General features: G+C 40.3%; 1 protein-coding gene across 1 annotated transcript in view; it reads right to left on the bottom strand.

The window, feature by feature from the left end:
* Positions 1 to 20,015, bottom strand: part of ATP13A4 (ATPase 13A4) — a 111,305-nt gene extending 91,290 nt beyond the window's left edge. The window contains exon 1 of the mRNA XM_023750553.1: positions 19,637 to 20,015. Within this exon, the coding sequence (XP_023606321.1) occupies positions 19,637 to 19,699 (63 nt within the window). The 5' untranslated portion in view covers positions 19,700 to 20,015. The remainder of the gene's footprint in view (positions 1 to 19,636) is intronic.
* Between the last annotated feature and the right edge of the window lie 1,544 nt (positions 20,016 to 21,559).

Below are 21,559 nucleotides of genomic sequence, written 5' to 3'. Positions count from 1 at the left end.
CAAGAGGGGCTCCACCCAGCAACCAGATGGTGGTTTCTACAAGTAACATTTTAATCTTCTAATCTGGCAATCTTGGGCCAGAGGCATTTCCTAGGTTCTCACATGATGCTGAAATTAAAACCTTTTTTTGCTGGTGATGTCTGAGAAATGTAAGACAGGCAGAGCACACACAGGTCAGTATCTGGGACTACCATCCCCATCCCGTCTGGGAGCTTACTCGCTGCACTGACTTATTCTCAGAATGAAGAGCTGAGACAAGGCAGAGCAAGAGAAAGGCCACATTTAAAGATGGATTCAAGACCTGATTCTGCTACTTATTGATTGTATTGTCAGGAAGTCACTGTCCCACTGAAAAAATAAGAATACTAATGCCTGCCTCACAAAACTGTCATGATAATGAAATGGGTTAGTAGTGGTGAAAGTGTTGTTCAAATATATGCTGTTATTATGAGGGCAATTAGACTAAAGGCTGATTGAAACATGCTCGGTGACACCCTGGCATGTCTGGCCCCTCCATATTCAGATCAGTTCCCGGACCACACAATATAAAGTATCTGCCCAGTACTCTCTAGCACAGTGGTTCTCAACCTTCCTAATGCTGTGACCCTTTAATACACTTCCTCATGTTGTGGTTACCCCCAACCATAAAATTATTTTCGTTGCTACTTCATAACTGTAATTTTGCTACTGTTATGAATCGTAATATAAATATCTGATATGCAGGACGTATTTTCATTGTTACAAATTGAACATAATTAAAGCATAGTGATTAATCACAAAAACAATATGTAATTATATATGTGTTTTCCGATGGTCTTAGGTGACCCCTGTAAAAGGGTTGTTCGACCCCCAAAGGGGTCGCAACCCACAGGTTGAGAACCACTGCTCTAGCACATCATGCTATTTTAAATCTCTAACTGGTAGGTATTTTTCTTATTTTTTATTTTTTTAGGAACGGTTGCTAGAATGTGAGTAGGTCTGTCTTATTCATTGATGTAATTCTGGAACACGGGAGAACAATTCCTGGCACATAGTAGGCTCACAAATAATTTTTAGTGAATAAATGTCTCTGATTACATTACAGGGATTCCAATCTAAGGAAGTAGATTGGAATATTATTAGACTGGTAAACAGAGAAGCCAAAAATGACTATTATAGTCGGTAAGCATCTGGTGGAACTTAACAAACATCCAAACATCATTTTGCAGAGAACAGAACTGAGATCTTAAGACAATTCTCAAAGGAACATGTAGAGGGAGAGCATAGGAAAAGCAATGATCTCCTTCCAAAGTCACACTTTCACTCTTTGATCAATGGGGAATTTATCTTGGCAATAAATTATATCCCCAAGTATTATTTGTCTTTATTTCCTTACCATAGGATTTGTCATTTACCATAGAATTTTAGAAAATGAAAGAGGGAGGAGGATGTTGTCATGAACTCTGCGGGAAGGAAGGATCAGAGATGATCTGGTTCTGCATTTCTTTTACACCATGAAACTCTCACACCTCCAATTTAGCAAACTTTACCTCCTGGGGAAGCCTGTTCCATTTTCAGAGAGCCCTGTTAATAATTATAGCACGTGCCAGCTCCTTCCCACTCACCATACTCATGCCCACACACAAACCCTGCCTTTTCCACCAGAAGAGTTCCATTTTTATCTGTTAAAGCAACATAAAATCAATATAAATATATTGATCTTTTATTACAAGTTTATGTCTAAACAAGGGCCTGTGTAGATAAAAATTATCTTGAAAATCACTATCTTACCAATCTCTCTTGTTGAGAAGGCCTGAAATATTTTTCATATAATGGAAGTAGATGAAAAGTATGCTATAAAACAATGGTTACTGTGCTTTTCTAGAATACAAAGCCCTTTCTTTTTTAAAAAAAAATTCTTTATTGTTGAGGGTATTACATATGTCTCCTTTTCCCCCCATTGACCTCTCCCTGCCCCTTCCATCCCCCAGCACAGGCCCTCACCTCTCTACTGTCTGTGCATGCATACAAGTCCAAATCCATTTCTTAACATTGCTGGTGAAAGATAAATTGTTAAAACCACTTTGGAAAGCATTTTTGCATTATAAAATAAGGCTAAAGGTATGCATACTGGGTGATCCAGCAACTTTGCTTATATCTTCTCTACAGAAATGTGTGGCCATGTGCACCAAGTGATGCAAGAAAGAAAGATTCAAAGCTGGAAACAATCTAGAGTCCAGAAACAATAAAACTGACTTTTTTAAAAGTATAATCTTACATTAATATATTCTGACAGAATGAATATGAAAAAATTTACAATTTCGTGCAATAATATGGATACATCTCACAAATATAAGCAGAAAAATCAAAACAGAAAAGAATACAATCAATGTGATTACAATCATATAAACTTCAAAAATATTGTTATTGGATGCACACAAATTTAGAAAAATACTTATTTAAAAGCAAAAAATAAAATTACAAAAGTCTGGGTTGGGGAAGGCAACAGAGATGTGTTGTAGTTAGGGAGGGCCCCAGGAGAAGTTCTGGAATGCTAGCAGTATTTTATCTTCAACTTAGGCAATGATCATAAGGGTTTTGATTTATTATTAAATTAGAGGCTCCGTGCATGAAATTCTTGCAGGGGTGGGGGGCGCTCAGCCCAGCCTGCATCCTCTTGCAATCCAGGATCCCTCAGACATCCCTCTCACAATCTGGGACCACTGGCTCCTAACCACTCACCTGCCTGCCTGATCACCCTTAACCATTCTGCCTGCCTGATGACCCCTAACCACTCACCTGCCTGCCTGATTGCCCCTAACCACCTCTGCCTGCCTGCCTGATCGCCCCTAGCCACTTGGCCTGCCTGCCCAATCGCCCCTAACTGTGTGCCTGCCTAACTGCCTCTGCCTTGGCCCCCCACCACCACTGCTTCATCCGGAATGACATCCAGAAGGTCATTCGGCTGTCCAATCTAATTAGCATATTATGCTTTTATTATTATAGATTATTTGTATATATTTTTTGCACATTTACATGACATTTTAAAAAATTTACATATTATTAACTGATATACTACTACTTCTACTACTACTTAATGCTTGTTGGGCATACAAACCCTTGGGCCCATAGCAATAACCCTAAGACTTGGCCCACAGGTTTGCAAACCCTGGTATAGAAAGAAAAAAAAAGAGCCTTGGCTTGGAGATAAGGGAGCCTTGGATCTAGTCTGAACTCTGGTCCTATTAAACAGTCCCTCTCCCCTCTCTGGGCCTCAGTTTCTCCATTGGCAACTGAGAAGGTTGAATTATATGATCTCTTGAGTCCCTCTAAATTTTGATACTCATAGTTCTTGTAACAAAAGAAACCTCCCCAATATCACCTATATGACAGCCTTCCATCCTCTCATGGGTGCACATCTAAGATCATAAATCCCTTCCATGGAGATGCCTGCCTCCACTCAAAGGCCATGCCCATGGCCTTCACTCAAGCTTCAACATGCTTTTGAGGAAAAATAAAGAGTGGTTTCTACTGCACCATTTGTGCAAATTGGTGCCTGCATAGTATGCATTCCCATCCTCCTGCCCTCACTGCCCCCCTCCCAACCTCCTCCGTGAAAGACTGAGAATGCCACATGCAGGAAGCCCCATGCTTGACCCTGAGAATAGGTGCTAACATGCCAGTGTGTGACTCCCTGGCCACTGTGCCATATTTATCAACTGAGGATCAGAATCCCCCAGAGTGACAAAACTACTTGATTCATTTCTCTAATGGGTATTCAGACTTGAGCATGGTCTTGGGGAAGGTTTCTCTTATTCTGTAATGACAACATCAAGCCATCATGCATGACTCTGGTTTTCACTGATAGAAAAGGAGTCCCTTTCTCTGCTAGAAAATTTCAAACCAATGAACAGAAGTGGAAGATGGTAAAATTAAATAGGTGATAGGGAAATAGTGACTTAAGAATGGAAATTTTGGGGGAAAATCATGAACCATAAGGAAGACTAAAATTTCTCCCTTTTTCAAATATCTGGGATGCCATACCCAACTGATGCAGGGTAATTCAAGACATTAAATGCTAGGCCAGATAGTTATGACATTATCTCAGGTTTTTTATGATTTATTATTAGAGAAGCAATGCATGCACATTTTAAAGATCAAAAAATCAAGGACATCTGCAGAATGAGCAGGGTCTCTCCAGCAGGTGGGGTCCCTCGGCCTGGCCTGCAGGGATCAGGCCAAAACTGGCAGTCTAACATCCCCCAATGCATCCCGGAGTGAGAGAGGACACTTTGCATAGTTGCTATCACTCAGCAGCTCCTACGTTGAGCATTTTCCCCCTAGTGGTCAGTGCGTGTCATAGCTACTGGATGGTCGGCCAGTCAGCCAGTCAGCTAGGCTTTTATATATATAGATTAGTTTCAGTTGTACAGAATAGTGATTAGACAATCATATATACATACATTTTTTTACAAATTGTTCCCCTTGAAATTTCCAGTACCCAAATGGCACCATTCATAGCTATTACAATATTATTGGCTATATTTCCTGTTAGGCAGGTGTAAATTTAAAATAGGGAAAGATGTATCAGGCAAATAGTAGTCAAAAGAAGTAAGAGTGGCTATATCAATATCAGATAGATAGACTTCAGAACAAAGAAAGACTAAAGTTTCCCTTAAGATCAGAACAAAACCAGAATGCCCATTCTCACTGCTCTTATTCAATATAGCACTGGAGTTGTAGCAAGATGAGAAAAAGAAAGAAACAGCACACAGAAATAAACCTGTTTCTACTTGCATATGATATGATTTCTACAAAGAGAATCCCAAAGAATTTATAAAAAACAAAACAGTAACAAAGAAAAACTTTTAAAACTAATGCATTCATCATGGTCACAAGAACCTTAGTAGCATAGTAAGTGGCACCTCTCCTTCATAATGCTCCTGGTAGATGCCCTTTATCTCAGAGTCCCTGTGGATTTCAAAGAGAGAATCACACTAAGAGAGGGTGGCTTCTTTAAACTATCCCAGAAGATAGCTTTCTACGACTTTCTGAGGCAAATTTCCAAGAACTATGCCACGTAAAAAGTGGTTGAAAAAACTGAGTGTGCTGAGATTGGAGAAGACATGCCTGGAGGTGTGGGGGACATACAAGAACAGTGTTTAAATGCCTGAGTCATGGAAATGGAAGCCTGATTTTTGACAGGTGGCCCCAAGAGGCAAAAGAAGTAAGACTGATAAATTCAGGTAATGGAACCATATTTAAGTTCAATACAAAGAGGAAATGTTTAAATAGTCAGCTCTGTCTTATAAATAATTTATCTTATGGTAAGTTTTCTTCTCTAAAGGCATTTAAAGAAAGGTTGGATGGGTGACCGAAGGGGCAGGAGAAAGTCAGATAAACTTTGAAGAAGCTTCTCACCTGAGATTCAATGATTCTATGGAATAGGTGAAACGGAGCATAGTAAATCCATCACCTATATCTCTATATTCTAATCCAGGGGTCCTCAAACTACGGCCCGTGGGCCATATGCAAATACAAATATTGTATTTGTTCCCGTTTTGTTTTTTTACTTCAAAATAAGATATGTGCAGTGTGCATAGGAATTTGTTCATAGTTTTTTTTTAAACTATAGTCCGGCCCTCCAACGGTCTGAGGGACAGTGAACTGGCCCCCTGTTTAAAAAGTTTGAGGACCCCTGTTCTAATCTGTATTTACCTTTAGATGTGTGTATTATTTCATATAATTTTGGAATATAACTGTAACTAGCTACATTCATCCATCATTCATTTATTTATGTATTCCAAAAATATATAGTGTGTACTTACTATATATACCAGGCATTTTTCTAAGCATTGGAGATATAGAAGTAAATAGCTGATTTTAAAAAGCCATTAAAATTAAATAGAAAAATATCCACCTTGGGGTGATGAAATATTCCACTTTTAGTCACACATTAATTTTGCTATTTTAATTGGCCAAATTATTGTACAGGAACACTCTGTAGACAACCATTTCAATAATGTTAAAACTTAAAAACAATTTTTTTTCCTGATCTAGGATCTTGTGTAAAAGTTCAGGAAGAAGAGGATTGGGTTTTTATACCCAAAAGGTGGAAAGCCCCCATAATCAGGTCTTTATTAAAGAACAGGTACTATAACTGTGACCACAGGGGATAGAATTTGATACCATCATAATAATAATTCTACCTTTTATTTATTCCTTCTAGGGTAGAAATAGCAAGGGGGGAGCTACATAGGAAAACTTTTCTCGAATGAAATATATTGCTAGAGCCTGTGTACTTCTGCACCATGAATCTTCTGTGGTTTGAATTGATCCTGCATATATGTGTGTGCATGATGCCTTTTACCTAAAATGCCTTTAAATAAATAGAAACTTCATAATTTCCTATTGCACACGCCTTTTTCGTAGTTCTTGGGATGGAGAATGGCCAACAAGGTGTTTCTGAGCATTGAAATAATATCCCTTCATGGAAGTTTCTCATGAGTCCTGATCTCTACTCCTGAGAAGGGTATTGAAAATTGATGTGGTCTTACCAATGTAGACACACAAAGGGTATGATTTTCGGCCACTAGGAAAGACTCTCTGTCTTTTAAAAAAAATCCCTCCAACTTATACAAAACCCAGACAAGATTTATATGCAGAGATGTTCACTGTAATATTATTAGTAGTAGTAAATAGAAAGTAATCTATGTATATAAGAATAGGGTAACCATTCAATAGTTATTCAAGCTATTTTTATGAAGTATTTTAATAACATCAGGAATATATACATTAAATAATATTAAGTGAAGGGAAACAATATAAAATCATGCAGTATGATTTCAAATTTAATTGAAAAATGATAAGGCACAAACAAAAAAGACTGGAAGATAAATGTATTAAATAAAACATTGATGGCATTTGCCTTGGGCGATGGCATCATTGTGATTCTTTTACTTCTCTGTTGTACACATTTTAATCATTAAATATGTTTCCCTTTTAAAATCAGAAAATAAATGTACATTTTTTAAAAAGCCCTTTTCTGCCTCTTCACAGATATCTAAATGCCAGCAGGAAAGCTCTATATTTTATATTCTTTCTTGCTAAGAAAATCACCTGGGGAGTCTGACCACTTCAAACATCAGTGGTTCAGTTCAGTTAAACTATGATTTATTAACCATCAGATTGAATTCTGTTTTTTGTCTATTTGTATTGTTTAGACCACCAATTACCATTTGTCTCACTCCAAGTAATAGTATCCAATACCCAATTTTCTTGTCAAATCACCCTCTCCACCATCCTCAGCTGATGTACTTCATGTAGAGTTGACTCTGATCCCAAGTCCAAGGGTGAATATGTGTGTGACTAGGAGCATGATATTCAAGCATGATTAAGCTTGAAAAGGGAAATAATCCAATGAGATTTTTTTAAATGAGTATTTAGCTGAGTCTTTTGAAAGAAAAGCAAATTATTTTTTCCCATTGGCATAGTGCCTAGGGATATGTAATCCTAAAGTTTTCAGAAGGCCTTATGCAAAGTCTGAGAATAAAACCAGTCTGACCAAATTGACAAAGGTCAATTACTTCTAAGTAGGAAATCCTCTCCCAGGACACAAGCAAAAATCCATTGATGTTGGATGAAGGATAGAAGCAAAAACCCTCTTCTACTTACCATCCTGAAAAGAGGATTCTACAAAATCAAGCCCAAGTGACTGCTAGGAGAGGGGAGGAAATTCCCACCCAAGGCCAGATATAAGACAGAGGTGGCTGCTGCCGTGGAGAGGATGAACAGGAACATTGACAAAGACCACGCCCTAAATCCCAGATACCAAGAGACAGCCTAAGACTCAAGTTGAACAAGGGCAGCAGATAACTCTCTCTCCTCCTACTAGAAGCCAGCATTGAGTAACAAGCCAAGGAGACCACCTCTGGGGGAGGGGCAAGAACATGAACAGAGACCATTTCTGTGATGCAGGCATGTATGGATGGCTAAAAACTAAAGGGATATCCAGGCCATCTGATTCCAGTACCTGTGGCCCTATTCCCTTCTCCCAAAAGATCAAGAGAGCCATGACTTTTATAAAATAAGACCCAGATGTTTTGTTTCAAAGCTCAAAATGACTCCAAACTATAAAGCAACTGCTAAACTAACACACACTGTCTTGGGTTTAAATAGAAATAGTAGTAGTAGTAGTGGTAGCAGTAGTAGTGATGGGGTGGGAGTGGGAGTGGTGGTGGGAGTGATAGGGGGAGTGGTAGCAGAAGTCGGTGTCAAAAGGCCTAGGGCATATACTATTGGAGTTAGAGCAGGAGGCTTGGAGTCAACCCGCCTAGGTCCAAGATCTGGTTTTGCTACTTCTTAGCTTCCAGATTGGGACACATTGTATAATTTCTCAGGGCTTCCTTTTGTAAAATTGGGACCAACAACTCAATTGAGTCAGGAAAAAAAAGAGAAAAACTCTCATCATATTTTGCACAAAAATCTTCAGTTCACTTTATTGGAAACATATTAAGTAACTCCAGTGTTACATGCAAAATGTAGACATGAAATAAGACAGAGTTCCTACCAATAATAACTCACAATCAGCTGAGGGAGAAAGACAGACGCATGACTCTGTTATAAAACCTAGAGATAATAGCTGTAATAGGCATTCAAAACTACTCCAGACAAGGAAGTAATTAAGAGTGACCCAGGGGCTCCCTGATGGCTTAATGAAGGAAGTCAGACTTGAGGTAGGTTTGGATGGATGGGTAGAAATCTGATGGCCAGGCACCAGCATGAAGACATATCCCTATCAGAGAAAGTTTGTAATATATTCAGGCAAGAGCAAGCAGACCACATTTGGATGGTCAGAAAAGATGAGAAGGGAAAAAATTATTTCTTGGAATTAGCCCAAAGGAAAAAACCACACAGGGTGGCTTGGACTCTGATCTGAAAGATCTTTATTATGCTTGGTGACTCCAAGTTACAGGAAAGCTGAGTTGTAGGTAAATGTGTGCAATAGTCCTGGCCAGCGTGGCTCGGTAATTAAAGTGTCGGCCTGCGCACTGGAGGGTTGTAGGTTTGATTCCCAGCCCTGGTTGGAGTTCATGTGGGAGGCAACCAATCCATGTGTCTTTCTCCCATCAGTGTTTCTTTCTATCTCTCCCTTTCTCTGTCTCTCCCTCCGTCTCTCCCCCCCTACCTCCTTCCACCCTCTAGAAAAGTTAATGGAAAAAATAGCTTTGGTGAGGATAATAAGTAAATAAATAAATCGATAGATTAGATAGATAGATAGATAGATAGATAGATAGATAGATAGATAGATAATAGATAGATGATAGATAGATAGATAGATGATAGATAGATAGATAGATAGATAGATAGATAGATAAATAGATAGATAGATGTGTGCTATAAAAATTAACCTACTTTTTCATTAAAGAGCAAATAAAAATAGCCACTCATCTATCCAAACTTAATTCTTGGATATTTTTGGTTTTGAACTGACCTCAAAATGATCTTTCCTCACAATATCATCTTCTCTGTACTGGTTCTACAACTTGAGTAACCAAGTTTCAAAATCCTCTATCTATGCTTCTTCCAAGAAGCTAACAGGTTCTAAAGATTTAAGATGATTTTAGTCTCAGTCAGAGCTCTGTGTGCATCAACTAAAATCAGGAATGGCCTGGCCTGGCGGACATGTATTTATCTGGAAAGCATAAGGCATATTTGGGCCTCCTCTCTATTCTTTCTCTGAGGGTGCATCTAGGGCATAGCTGTGCTCATTGTCCATCAGAGTAGCCTTAGGCCAGTGGTTCTCAACCTTCTGGCCCTTTAAATACAGTTCCTCATGTTGTGACCCAACCATAAAATTATTTTCGTTGCTACTTCATAACTGTAATGTTGCTACTGTTATGAATCGTAATGTAAACATCTGATATGCAGGATGGTCTTAGGCGACCCCTGTGAAAGGGTCGTTCGAACACCAAAGGGGTCGCGACCCACAGGTTGAGAACCTATGTCTTAGGCTGAGGACGGATCTGAGGAGATGGTGTTCTGAGCTGTGTTTTAACTCTCCCCAGGTTGTGGTTTTCAGGCAACTCACCGCAGTTTACATGATGGGCATCCAAATAACTGTAAACCATTTAGGTAGGTGGTCTCACTGTGTCTAGTCTTCACAAAGCTTTGAAATACTCACAAAGTTTTGAAACTGGTACCCCAGAATGAATCTCCTCTGGACACATCACCAAATCATCTATCCAAACTTAATTTTTGGATATTTTATACTAGAGGCCTGGTGCACGGGATTTGTGCACTGGTGGGGGGCGTGGCCTGTGGAGATCGCCCACTGTGGGAGCGCAGCTCATCTGGGTCAGCCGAGCAGCTGTGGACCTGCCCTCAGAGCCACTGCTCCCTGGTCCAGCATCTTCTGTGGAGCTGGAGCACTCGCCTCTCCAGGGGACCTGGTCGGGGCCGAGCCCAAGGTTCGTAGTGGGAGCAGCCACTCATCCTGGTCAGCCTAGCAGTGCTCCCACTGTGGTAGTGCACTAACCACCAGAAGGAAGCTCCTGCATTGAGCATCTGCCCCCTGGTGGTCAGTGCGCATCATAGCGACTGGTCGACCGGTTGTCCAGCTATTTGGTTGCTGGGCTTTTATTATATAAGACTAGAGGCCTGGTGCACAAAATTCGTGCATGGGGGGAAAGGGTCTCTCAGCCTGGCCTGCACCCTCTCCAATCCGGGACCCCTTGGGGGATGTCCGACTGCTGGTTTAGGCTCGATCGGGCCTAAACCAGCAGTCGGACATCCCTCTCCCAATCTGGGACTGCTGGCTCCTAACCGCTCACCTCCCTGCCTGTCTGATTGCCCCTAATCCCTCTTCTTGCCTGCCTGATCACCCCTAACTGCCTCTGCCTGCCTGCCTGATCGCCACTAACTGCCTCTGCCTGCTAGCCTGATCACCCCTAACTGTCCTTCTCTGCTCACCTGATCACCCCTATCCACCCTCCCCTGCCGGCCTGATCGCCCCTAATTGCTCTCCCCTGCCAGCCTGATCATCCCTAACTGCTCTCCTCTGCTGTCCTGATCAGCCCTAACTGCTCCCCTGCTGGCCTGATTGACCCTAACCACCTCTGCCTCGGCCCTGGCCACGATGGCTTTGTCTGGAAGGAGGATGGGATGACTGGAAGATGTCCAGTTGACCCAGTCTAATTAGTATATTACCCTTTTATTAGTATAGATATTGGACATACCAACTCTTCTGAAGGCCAAGTACTGTGCTTTATGTCTTCTGGGGGCCTAGCAACCGTGTAGGGCTCAGCGTTGGTTATCATTTATTGTTAGACTCATGCTTTGGTCCTTTATTTATGAAAAATTAGCACAGCAAAACCCATTAATATCCAGTTCCCACTTAATGCAATGTCTCCAGATATGTTCTCTTTTCCTTGGTTAAAAAATTCTCACAGTGCTTTGGAAAAAAATCAAGAGTATCACTTAAATTTGTAAAAGGTTTCACAGCAGTTTTGTCCACCTGTGTTAAAACTTTTTAAATCACATCTTTTTGTGGATGTTGGAGAGGACCTCAAGAAACCATTTGTATTGGTCTCTGGCTCAAATTTATAAGTTATTATTATCTCCACCTTGTAACTGAGGTGAAGTCAGAAAGGTGACTGTGATTTGCCTTAAGATTGTAAGAATAAATAATGGCAGATCCAACACCAAAATGCTGATCTTATGTTTGGGGATTTTTTCCAATTATACCTGCTATTTCTGCCTTAACTAATAAGTAAAGTGGTGCATCCAGAATTTAGCAAAACCAAGAGGCAGTAAACCACTATGTTTAAAGTGGGGACTTAAGCCATAGCTTGCCATTTACTTAACTAAATGAACGTGAGCATATCATTTACTCTCTCTATGAGTCAGTTTCTTCACATGCGGAAGATGATAATTCCACAAGGGCTGCTGAGGGGATTATGCAAATTACTAAGAGAAAAGTTCTTAGTTCTGATCAATCACCATATAAATATTTGCTATTACTCTTGCCATCCCCACACCCAACCTGGTCCTAATTTTCCCTATGGAATTAGTGGTAGCATCATCTTCTCCCATTGGACAAACTAGGAACTTTAAATACATCCTTAATAACTACCCCTTTTTTCTTACTGCTCAGTCTATGAATTACAGTCTTTTTAACTCTCATTTTGAAATATCTCTTAAATCCATTATTTACACAGGATCCTATCTGACAAGGCTTCATCCTGAATGCCTCACTTGGACTATTTCAAATACCTTCTTCCTGGTCTCTTTTCCCCCAACCAACCTTCCTTACTCTGTGATATAACATCCTTTGGAAAGGCAAATCCTCCCAGAACATTCCCTGGTTCAGATCATCCAGCAGCTTCCCCTTGTGTTCACCAGGCTGGCCTCACAGTCCTTCTAACAAAGTCCAGCTCCACCATCAAAGATTCTAATTCAGTGGGTCTGGAATGGGGTCTAAGAATCTATTTTTCACATACTCCTCAGTCTTTTCATGGGCCAGTGTTTAGGAATCATTGGAAAAGATAAAATGTGCACTCATTAGGATGTCTTATAAAGTCCTTCACAATCTGACCCGCAACTACCCCTCCAGGGAAATTAAATCACATCTTTCCCCTTGAAGCTGTCTTTGACTGAGTTGCTCCTTCTGTGGTCCCAACGCTCTGTATGCGTAATTCCACCAGACACCTATTTGATGACATTCATTGTGTTTGCACCCCCAGGTCGCCCACTTGTGGGGCCAGCTTCATGGGCATGCAGCCTGTGCAGTCACGCAGAGCCCTTCTCTCAAAAGGGCCCTGAGCTTGGTGTAATGTTCTGCTATAGTCATCCTGAGATGCTTAGTAATTGTTGAACAAGGGACACCTCATTTTCATTTTGCATGGGACCCCACACATTATGTTCTTGGTCCTTCTCACTCAACTGTGAACTCTTTGAAAACAGAAGCTATTTGCTATTCGCTAGAAATCCTTCTTGCTTAGAACAGAGGACTCCTAGTACCAAGTAAAAGTTTGGTCAATATTTGTTGAGTGGATGAAAGGACAGAGTAAAGTATTGCATAGAAAAATAGCGTGGTGTGGCTAATTAACTCTGAAGAATAACCTTTCTTTATGCTTGGGGAAGAGAGGAGTTGATTGGTAAGTTCACAAGATGACAGACCTTTTCAAATAAGTAACGTAAATTTTCCTAGGTTTCTCGTTAAATTGCTCCAGCTGCTTCTCCTGTAAGCCCCACTGCCTCCTTGTTCTCCTCGAAATGGTAAATCGCTGGTTAATGGAACTTGCAAGTGCAGGATCAGAAAATATGCCCTGAGTGTTTGTGCCAAACATTGTGCTAACTTTGGGGGGTACCATGAAAGGGAAGGGGGCCATACAAAGGTGAACCAAGCAGGGTCCCTGTTCTCAAGAAGCAATGAAATCTTACTCTTTAGGAGCTTCTGTCAATGATGAGTTGACTTCATGGGAGTTTTGCAGCAATGAATAGAAAATAAAGACACTAGACTTGGCCAGTGGCCCAGCTTCCTGAACATTTCAACTGACAAAATGCCTCAGTCTGAACACAATTCCTCCACTATGAGATCTGTGGGGTCACTAGTTAACATTGGCAACCAACTAGGAGGTGCTCCTGAAGCATAATAAATAAGTGGCTATTGAGGTGGGGGAGGTGCTTTTGCTCCCTGGTGTTAGAGAAGAAAAGCCGAACATCAGCTATCAAAATGAGCCAAATAATTGGTGAGAGCAGATGCCTCTCCCTCATGCTGAAGGCACGACAGGACTTCCAATGTGGCAAAGCCCGCACACCACCGGGCGGCCATATTAGTGCTGGTGGCAGTACTAACCTCTTGCTGTTCTCAGAAGTGAGATGGATGCTCACAAAGAGCTTCTCTTGCTATTCCACAATCCCCAGTCTACTCGCTGAGAAACTATCAGGGATAACATTAAGAGATTTCAGTCAAAAGAATACAAATGCCAATAAACATATAGAGATGTGTTCCACATCAAGTCAAAGAAATGTAAAAATAATACAGCCATATGCCCTAGCTGGTTTGGCTCAGTGGATAGAGCACTGGCCTGTGGACCGAAGGGTCCCAGGTTCGATTCCTGTCAAGGGCACATGCCTGGGTTGCAGGCTCAGTCCAATGAGTAGGAGGCAGCTGATCAATGATTTCCTCTCATCATTGATATTTCTATCTCTCTCTTCCTCTCCCTTCCTCTCTGAAATAAATAAAAATATATTTTTAAAAAATAATACAGCCATAAGGATCATTTTCACATACCAGATGAGACGAAGTTCTAAAGATGGATAATACTTAATATTGGCAAGTATGGTAGAGATAACAAGTAGTCTCAATAAAGACTGCTGGTCAGAGTATAAATTAGTATAACCATAATCCTGAGGAGGGCAATTTGGTATTATGTATCAACCAAAATTTAAAACACATATCCCTTTCATGCAACAATGCCATTGCTAGGATTTTATCCTAAGGAAACAATCTGACAAATAGGTAAAATACATGTACAAAGTTGTCCATCACAGCCAAATATTTAGAAATAACCTAAGTGTGTAACATAAAAGATTTGCTTAATAAAGCATAGTTCACCCAAACACAATTTAGTTAAACATTAGTGAGAAGTTCATTTATTTTATCCCTTTCTAACTTACTGTCAATTCCTTATGTGTTTTCTGATTATTTAGCTAACCTATCATTAAAATATAAAATTTTAGACAATGAAAAACATACAATTTGAACATTAAATTATCTGAACCATAATTATCTAAAGGGAAATATATTCTAGATGTAATAAAAAGGCCAGCTTAAAAAAGATATATATGAAATTACTCCATTTTTTATTTTAAAAAAAACACAATTTTGTGAGTACATATGTGTATTCTTTTAAGAAGATGCCATCACTGGTTTGGCTTAGTGGATAGAGCGTTGGCTCTTGGACTGAAAGGTACTAGGTTCAATTCCGGTCAAAGGCATGTACTTGGTTTCAGGCTCAATCCCTGGCCCTGGTCAGGGCGCATTCAGGAGGCAACCAATCAATGTGTCTCTCTCACACAATGTTTCTCTCTCTGTGTCTTTCCCTTATGGGAAAATATCCTCAAATGAGGATTAACACACACACACACACACACACACACACACACACACACACAAATGTCATAATTAAATGTGTGCTTAGGGTTGATCATTTTAAAAAAATAGGTTGTGATTAATTTTGCTTTGGCATGAAGTACAGTGCAAATAAATGGATGATATCCAAATACAATATCTCTATTGTATTTAGAGAAATCCAAATACTGTATAATATCAAGGGGGTGGGGAACAAAGGTAAGTCTTGAGGAAATAATATGATCCATGATGTGCTGGTAAATATTTAACAACTAGCTTTCAGGTGGGGCAGGGTGAAAGTCCTATATAGCATTTACCAATTTCTATCGCAAATACTCCCAACATTACTCGTTTCAAGCTACTAATATGACGTCACTGAATGCAGAGTCTGGAAGAGATATACAGTAGCACATGGTGACATAGTATTTCCATGATACACATACAATATGCAAATAATTGCAAAAGTATAGATAATGCCAAAATGCAGTAAACTAATTAGAAAGTGATAAAGTTTGTGTATGCACTCTTTCTAAGTCTGGAAGGAGAGTCACTAATATAATAATACTAGAGGCCCGGTGCACGAAATTTGTGCAGGGGGGGTGTCCCTCAGCCAGGCCTGCACCCTCTCCAATCTGGGACCCCTCGGACATCCCTCTCGCAATTCGAGACTGCTGGCTCCTAACTGCTCACCTGCCTGCCTGCCTGATCACCCCTAACTGCCTCTGCCTGCCAGCCTGATCACCCCTAACCACCTCTGCCTGCCTGCCTGATCACCCCTAACTGCCCTCCCCTGCTGGCCTGATCACCCTAACTGCTCTCCCCTGCTGGCCTGATCGCCCTTACTGCTCTCCCCTGCTGGCCTGATCTCCCCTAACTACCTCTGTCTTGGCCCCCGCCACCGTAGCTTTGTCAAGAAGGAGGACCAGACGACCAGAAGATGCCTGGTCTATCTGGTCTAATTAGCATATTACCCTTTTATTAGTATAGATTGATCATGTCTGAGTGGAAATTTCATGAATCATATTTATTTCATTCTTTAGACTACTCTATGTCATTTAAAATTTTTACAATAAATGTGTTATCTGTATAATCCGAAAAAAATAATTCAAGGTGTGTGTTTTTTCTTATTTACCTATGGAAAAAAAAAAATATCAGGGAACATTACTTTTAACACAGGTCTGACTGGAACAAAATACTTTTCCAAAAGGAGTTTGAGTTCACAAGGGTGTCACTGAGAATAATAGTGAACGTTTGAATCAATTAAACCATGATAGCTTTGTTTAGTCATGATTAAGGAAATGAGCATTCAGTGTTTATAAAGCCTTTCAAAATATACATATGCAACATCAGAATTCAAAGGCTCTCTGATACTCATGTTACAAATAAGGAAACTGAGATGGGGGTGGTACCTTTTCTACCTGGTGCAACATAGGTAGGTGATTTCCCAAGGTAAGACTATAAGGCAGGGTATAAGGTGACTCAGATCCTCTCCATTTACAAATAGTCTCTATAGCTTGTGATCCAAGTATATATTCCTCACTTGTCAGCCTATATAATAAAGAGCTAATATGCTAATTAGACCAAACAACAGAACAACCCTCTGGATGACCTTCCAGACAAAGCTGGGGCTGCGAGGGCTGAGGCCCTTGCATGAATTTCGTGCGCCGGGCCTCTAGTTATTTAATAAGAAGAGATGACCTCACTTGAGGAAATACTATTCGTTGGATTGACAAATTGCTGAAGCTTCCATCTTTGGTTGGGTAATAGCATCTTACTCTTTTCCAGAATTTTATACTTCTCAAAACACTTCCTCATGGATTACCGCAGTTGTACTTCATAAGAGCCCTGTGAGACAGGTAGGGTAAGAAGGACCACTCCTATTTCACAGATAAAACAAAACAAAAAACTGAGGGGAAAGCAGGCAAGTGGCTAGCCCAAGGCTAGTGAGGCATCTGATCTGGGCATGGTGCTGTCTGGGAGTCAGTATCTCTTTCGAGGCCTTTCTGAGTCATTTGGGTATACCTTTTCTAAATGGCAATTTCTCCGGTATTCTTCCTTGTCCCTTTAACAAATTCTTTCTTCCATTGGCTCCTATCTCATTTAGTACTTAAGATACTACTTTCAGGTCACTGAGTTACTCCTTAGTGTATCTCTTTTATTCCAGAATGAAAGATAGTCCCAAGCATCTTAAGGCCTGGAAATATTCTTGTTCTTCTCTATTTGACATGAGGGCTAACCCCTAGCATGCTGTTTTCTCTTGAAATTTGAAGCGATTTCTATCATCAAAGGAATGACTTCTGCAAAGGTCGGGTGTATGTTATAAAGCATGTAACTATAAACACTTGGGTATGACATACTTCTAGGTAATCTTGGCTTTCTAAATAGGTTAACACTGAAGAATGAGAAGGCAGGCTTACTCAGAAAATACAAATCATCTATAACGAAATGGATCCTGGGAAATCAAAGATCATGTGTTCTCCTAAGCTTTGTTTTATTAAGGGAAGAAGTGGGTTCTCCCGTTAAGAGTTCAATGTCCCCGGAAAGAACTGAAAAAGGTATCAGTGAGCTATGTTCAGGTCCAAAGACAGAAGAGCTACCAACTTATAGTAACCTATGTGGTGCCTCAGCTCCTGGGCTTATGTAACTTAAGACAAACAAATTCTCAGCCCATCGGTTTTCTCATAGTTAAAACAGAAATCATAACGCCTAACTCACAGGTTGTAGTGAAAACTAAATTAGCTAGTGGCCAATAAGAAACATTTTGTAAACTAAAAATTGCCATGAAAATATGTGGAATACATTTAAGATATCTTGATAATTTTTGAAGTTCACTGCTCTAGGCAAGGGGAGTGGAGTAGTAAGTTAAAAGGGGCGACAGAGTGTCAAACACTGCAACAGGCAGGTGGCCAGGTTTCTCCAGGCAGAACAGGATGCATACTAATTGCTGCACCTCCACTGAGACTCTGGGCAAATGACTCCTTTCCAGAAAACAGTGTCCCTCTCCATATCAAAGGCTCTCTCCTAACTGGGCTTTCAGCTCCATGCAGAACTCATGGATGCCCTGATGCATTGGGGTCAGGGGGAAGTGCTATTATGAAGATGAATATTAAAATTGCTCCTTGGGAATGTGTAAGCTCCAGAAAGAATACGAGTTTCCCTAGAAGGGATAGTGGCTTCTCTAGAATGTCTATTCTCAAGGACTCATAGTGAGTCTTGAGAGACAAATTGTCAAAGAGCAGAAATGAGTGTAGAGGAAAAGCATGGGTGTGTTTTGATCTGATAATTTAAGGAACTACTTTAAAAATTAGAGGGAAGAAGACCCTGCCTTCTGGTTAATAGTATTAAGTATGGGAATCAAATTTTCAACTTAATATAGAGAATGATGAAAACTAAAAATAGGGTCAGAAAGTCATTTCTGGTGACATTTGTGTAGGGCCTGAAGGTAATCGTCATTTGGCTGTCAAATCCCCCCAAAATAAGGAGGTGGTTAAGTAAGCCACATAGATGTGGGTGCCTTTTATCCCCTTATAATTTTTCAGTTTTGATACCAGAAGAAATCTACTTCTGAAGGTCCAAAAAAATGCTGTTGCTATAGGAACAGGTAAGCAGATTAGACTTGAAAGACCAGTTTAGGAACAAAGAGTGTAATAGACAGGTCTAAGGCAAATAACCAAGAAAGCACTTAAAGGAAATATCTTTTGGGTTTGTTATTTACATATTAATTTGAGGAAGATCAAATGCTATTATAGAATGAGAGCATCACATTGTAATTACACCATTACTGACATAAAAGACTCTGCTTACACAATTAGCAGAAAGGCCTTATTAAGTAGAAATACGCATTTCTAACTCTCTCTCTTGATTACAGTGTAATTGAGAAATACGGCTTTAAACTCAGCAAAAAAATTGTCTTTGATTTTTCTACAGTTCCCCAGATCGGAACACATCTGAAATAAAAGAGAACATGAACTTCATCAACTTCTATAACTAGGGAGCTACAGGCGAAATTCTAGAAGTAAACAGAAATGTGTGTATAATTGTTAATATTCCACAATCTTTACTGTCCAACAGTCTTTGTGCACACAGATCTGTGAGAAGAGAAAAAGATCAGAGACCCGGCTGCACTCCTATTTCCTGTTGACGTTCTGCTTCTTCCTATCGGGAATACCCTGCTCCCAGCCTTAGGGATGTGCTGAAATTATAAGAAGCTTTGAACAGAACTTGCTTTCCCGGGAAGGCTCAAAAATGCATCATAAAGTGGCATTGTGCTTCTCTCCCTTTCCGTTTTATTTTAAAAAGCAAACATTCTTGATAAAATGAATCCAATATGTTCAGTCTAGCACATTTATGCTGTCAGAGGTTATATTTATAGGGCAGGGAGATTTCTTGGCCATTAGTCTTTCTCACATTAATCCCAGAGTCAAGTTGCAGAGAAGTGTGTGTGTGTGTGTGTGTGTGTGTGTGTGTGTGTGTGTGTGTGTGTGTAGGAATGGGAAGAGAGGAAAGCAGCTAGAATCTTACCATCTCATTCTCTTCTCCTTCGTTGAGCAAAGCATGCTGGCCCTTCTCAAAGTGGTCCCCCATGGACAAGTGCCTCCGCTCCTCCTCCCTGACCTTCCCAGAGCAGGCGCTTCCAGGAGGAATTTGCCGAGCCACTGGAGACGCCAGCTGACTGAAAGAGTTAATGATCCTCCAGGTTACAACTCCTTCTTGCGCACACACCTGCACTCAGCAAATGACAGTACTTAGCAAGCCGAACTAACTCCTCCCATGAGTCACCCTCTGCTCCAGGACTTTCTGCCTGCTCCTTACTGCATTTCCTCAGAGCAGCTGTCCCAAAGGAGACTGCTCCCAGGCTGACCTTTTTGTGCCCAACTTACAGGGAAAGAACTCATTGCCTGCCCAGTGCCTGCCAGCATAAGGCATCTGACTGCAAATCCAACCGGACAATGCGGAGTTGGCAGGGCCTCCTGAGGAACTGGGCAGACTTAAGAACTCCCACGTCACTGCTTTACTTGTTGAGGCTAAGGAATTGGGGCTGGGTGAGGCTCTTAGAGTAGCAGATTTTTTTATATATATTTTTATTGATTTCAGAAGGAAGGGAGAAAGAGAGAGAGATAGAAACATCAATGAGGAGAGAGAATCATTGATCAGCTGCCTCCTGCATGCCCCACACTGGGGATAAAGCCTGCAACCCAGGCATGTACCCTGGCAACAATCGATTGGTGACCTCCTGGTTCATAGATTGACGCTCAACCACTGAACCACACCAGCCGGGCCACAGGGCTGCAGGTGTTATTTCCTTAATGAAAGCCCCAATCCTTCGGCTTTTAATAGCATCCAGATTCATTTTACTTACAAAAGGTACAAATGATGATCAATCCTCTTCAGGAGGTATTTGTAATCACATGTCTTTGTGTAAGCAAAGAGCATTCTTAATGTGTATGTGGAATTAAGTTTACTTTTGTGAAAAACATGTCAAGAAAGAACAAAGATATAATCAAACTATTTTATGTAGTCTCTTTCACCAAAATATTGGTAGCTAAATGCCTAAGGAGGGCTAGAAATAAAATAATCAGGTAACTTTGTGGCAAAACTCATTTTTTAACTTATTCACACATTCATTCAATATACATTGTTTGAGCACAGCAACTACATATACAAATAAAGTCATATTTGCTACCTTCAGACTGATGTAGGGATTTAATCATGCAAATAAATAGAATAGAAATTTGTTGGTTACTTTGAAGGCTTGAAAGTTGCTTGTAATCACATTTTTGTATGCAAAAAACATCTACCTAATGTGTACGTGGTATTAGGTTTACTTTTGTGAAAACATGTAGAGAAAGAACAAAGGTACAATCAAACTATTTTATGCAGTCTCCTTTCATTAAAATACTGGCTGTTAAACTCTTAAGAAGGACTAGAAAGAAAATATTTTTCCAACATCTCTGTAAAGTTAGTAGTCCTATGTCATAGATGAGCAATCTTTGCAGCCCTACACAAGGCCCCCGCCCCCGCAGCTAGTTATAGATCCTGGCTTCAGGATTTGGGGTGACTATAAATCCACGTGCTTTCTGATACAGTCATGCACTGCACAATGACCTTTCATTAATAACAGACCTCATATATTGGTCCCATAAGATTATAATGGAATTGAAAAATCCCTACTGTAATAGTGTCAACAATAATAAAAAAAATACCTATTGTCTAGTGATGTCATAGACTTTGTGGCCACCATAATATCACAGCTCAATGCATTACTCACGTGTCTGTGGTGATGCTGGTATAAACAAACAGACCGCACTGCCCATCGTATAAAAGTACAGCACATACGATTGTGTACAGTACATAGTACTTGATAATAATAACAAATGACTATATTACTCGTTTATGTATTTACTATACTATACTTTTTATCTTCATTTTATCTTTATTTTATGG

This window comes from Myotis lucifugus, unplaced genomic scaffold (genome assembly GCF_000147115.1).
Source record: "Myotis lucifugus unplaced genomic scaffold, Myoluc2.0 scaffold_14, whole genome shotgun sequence".
Taxonomy (NCBI): Eukaryota; Metazoa; Chordata; class Mammalia; order Chiroptera; family Vespertilionidae; genus Myotis; species Myotis lucifugus.
This window is presented reverse-complemented; position numbering and strand designations above follow the sequence as displayed.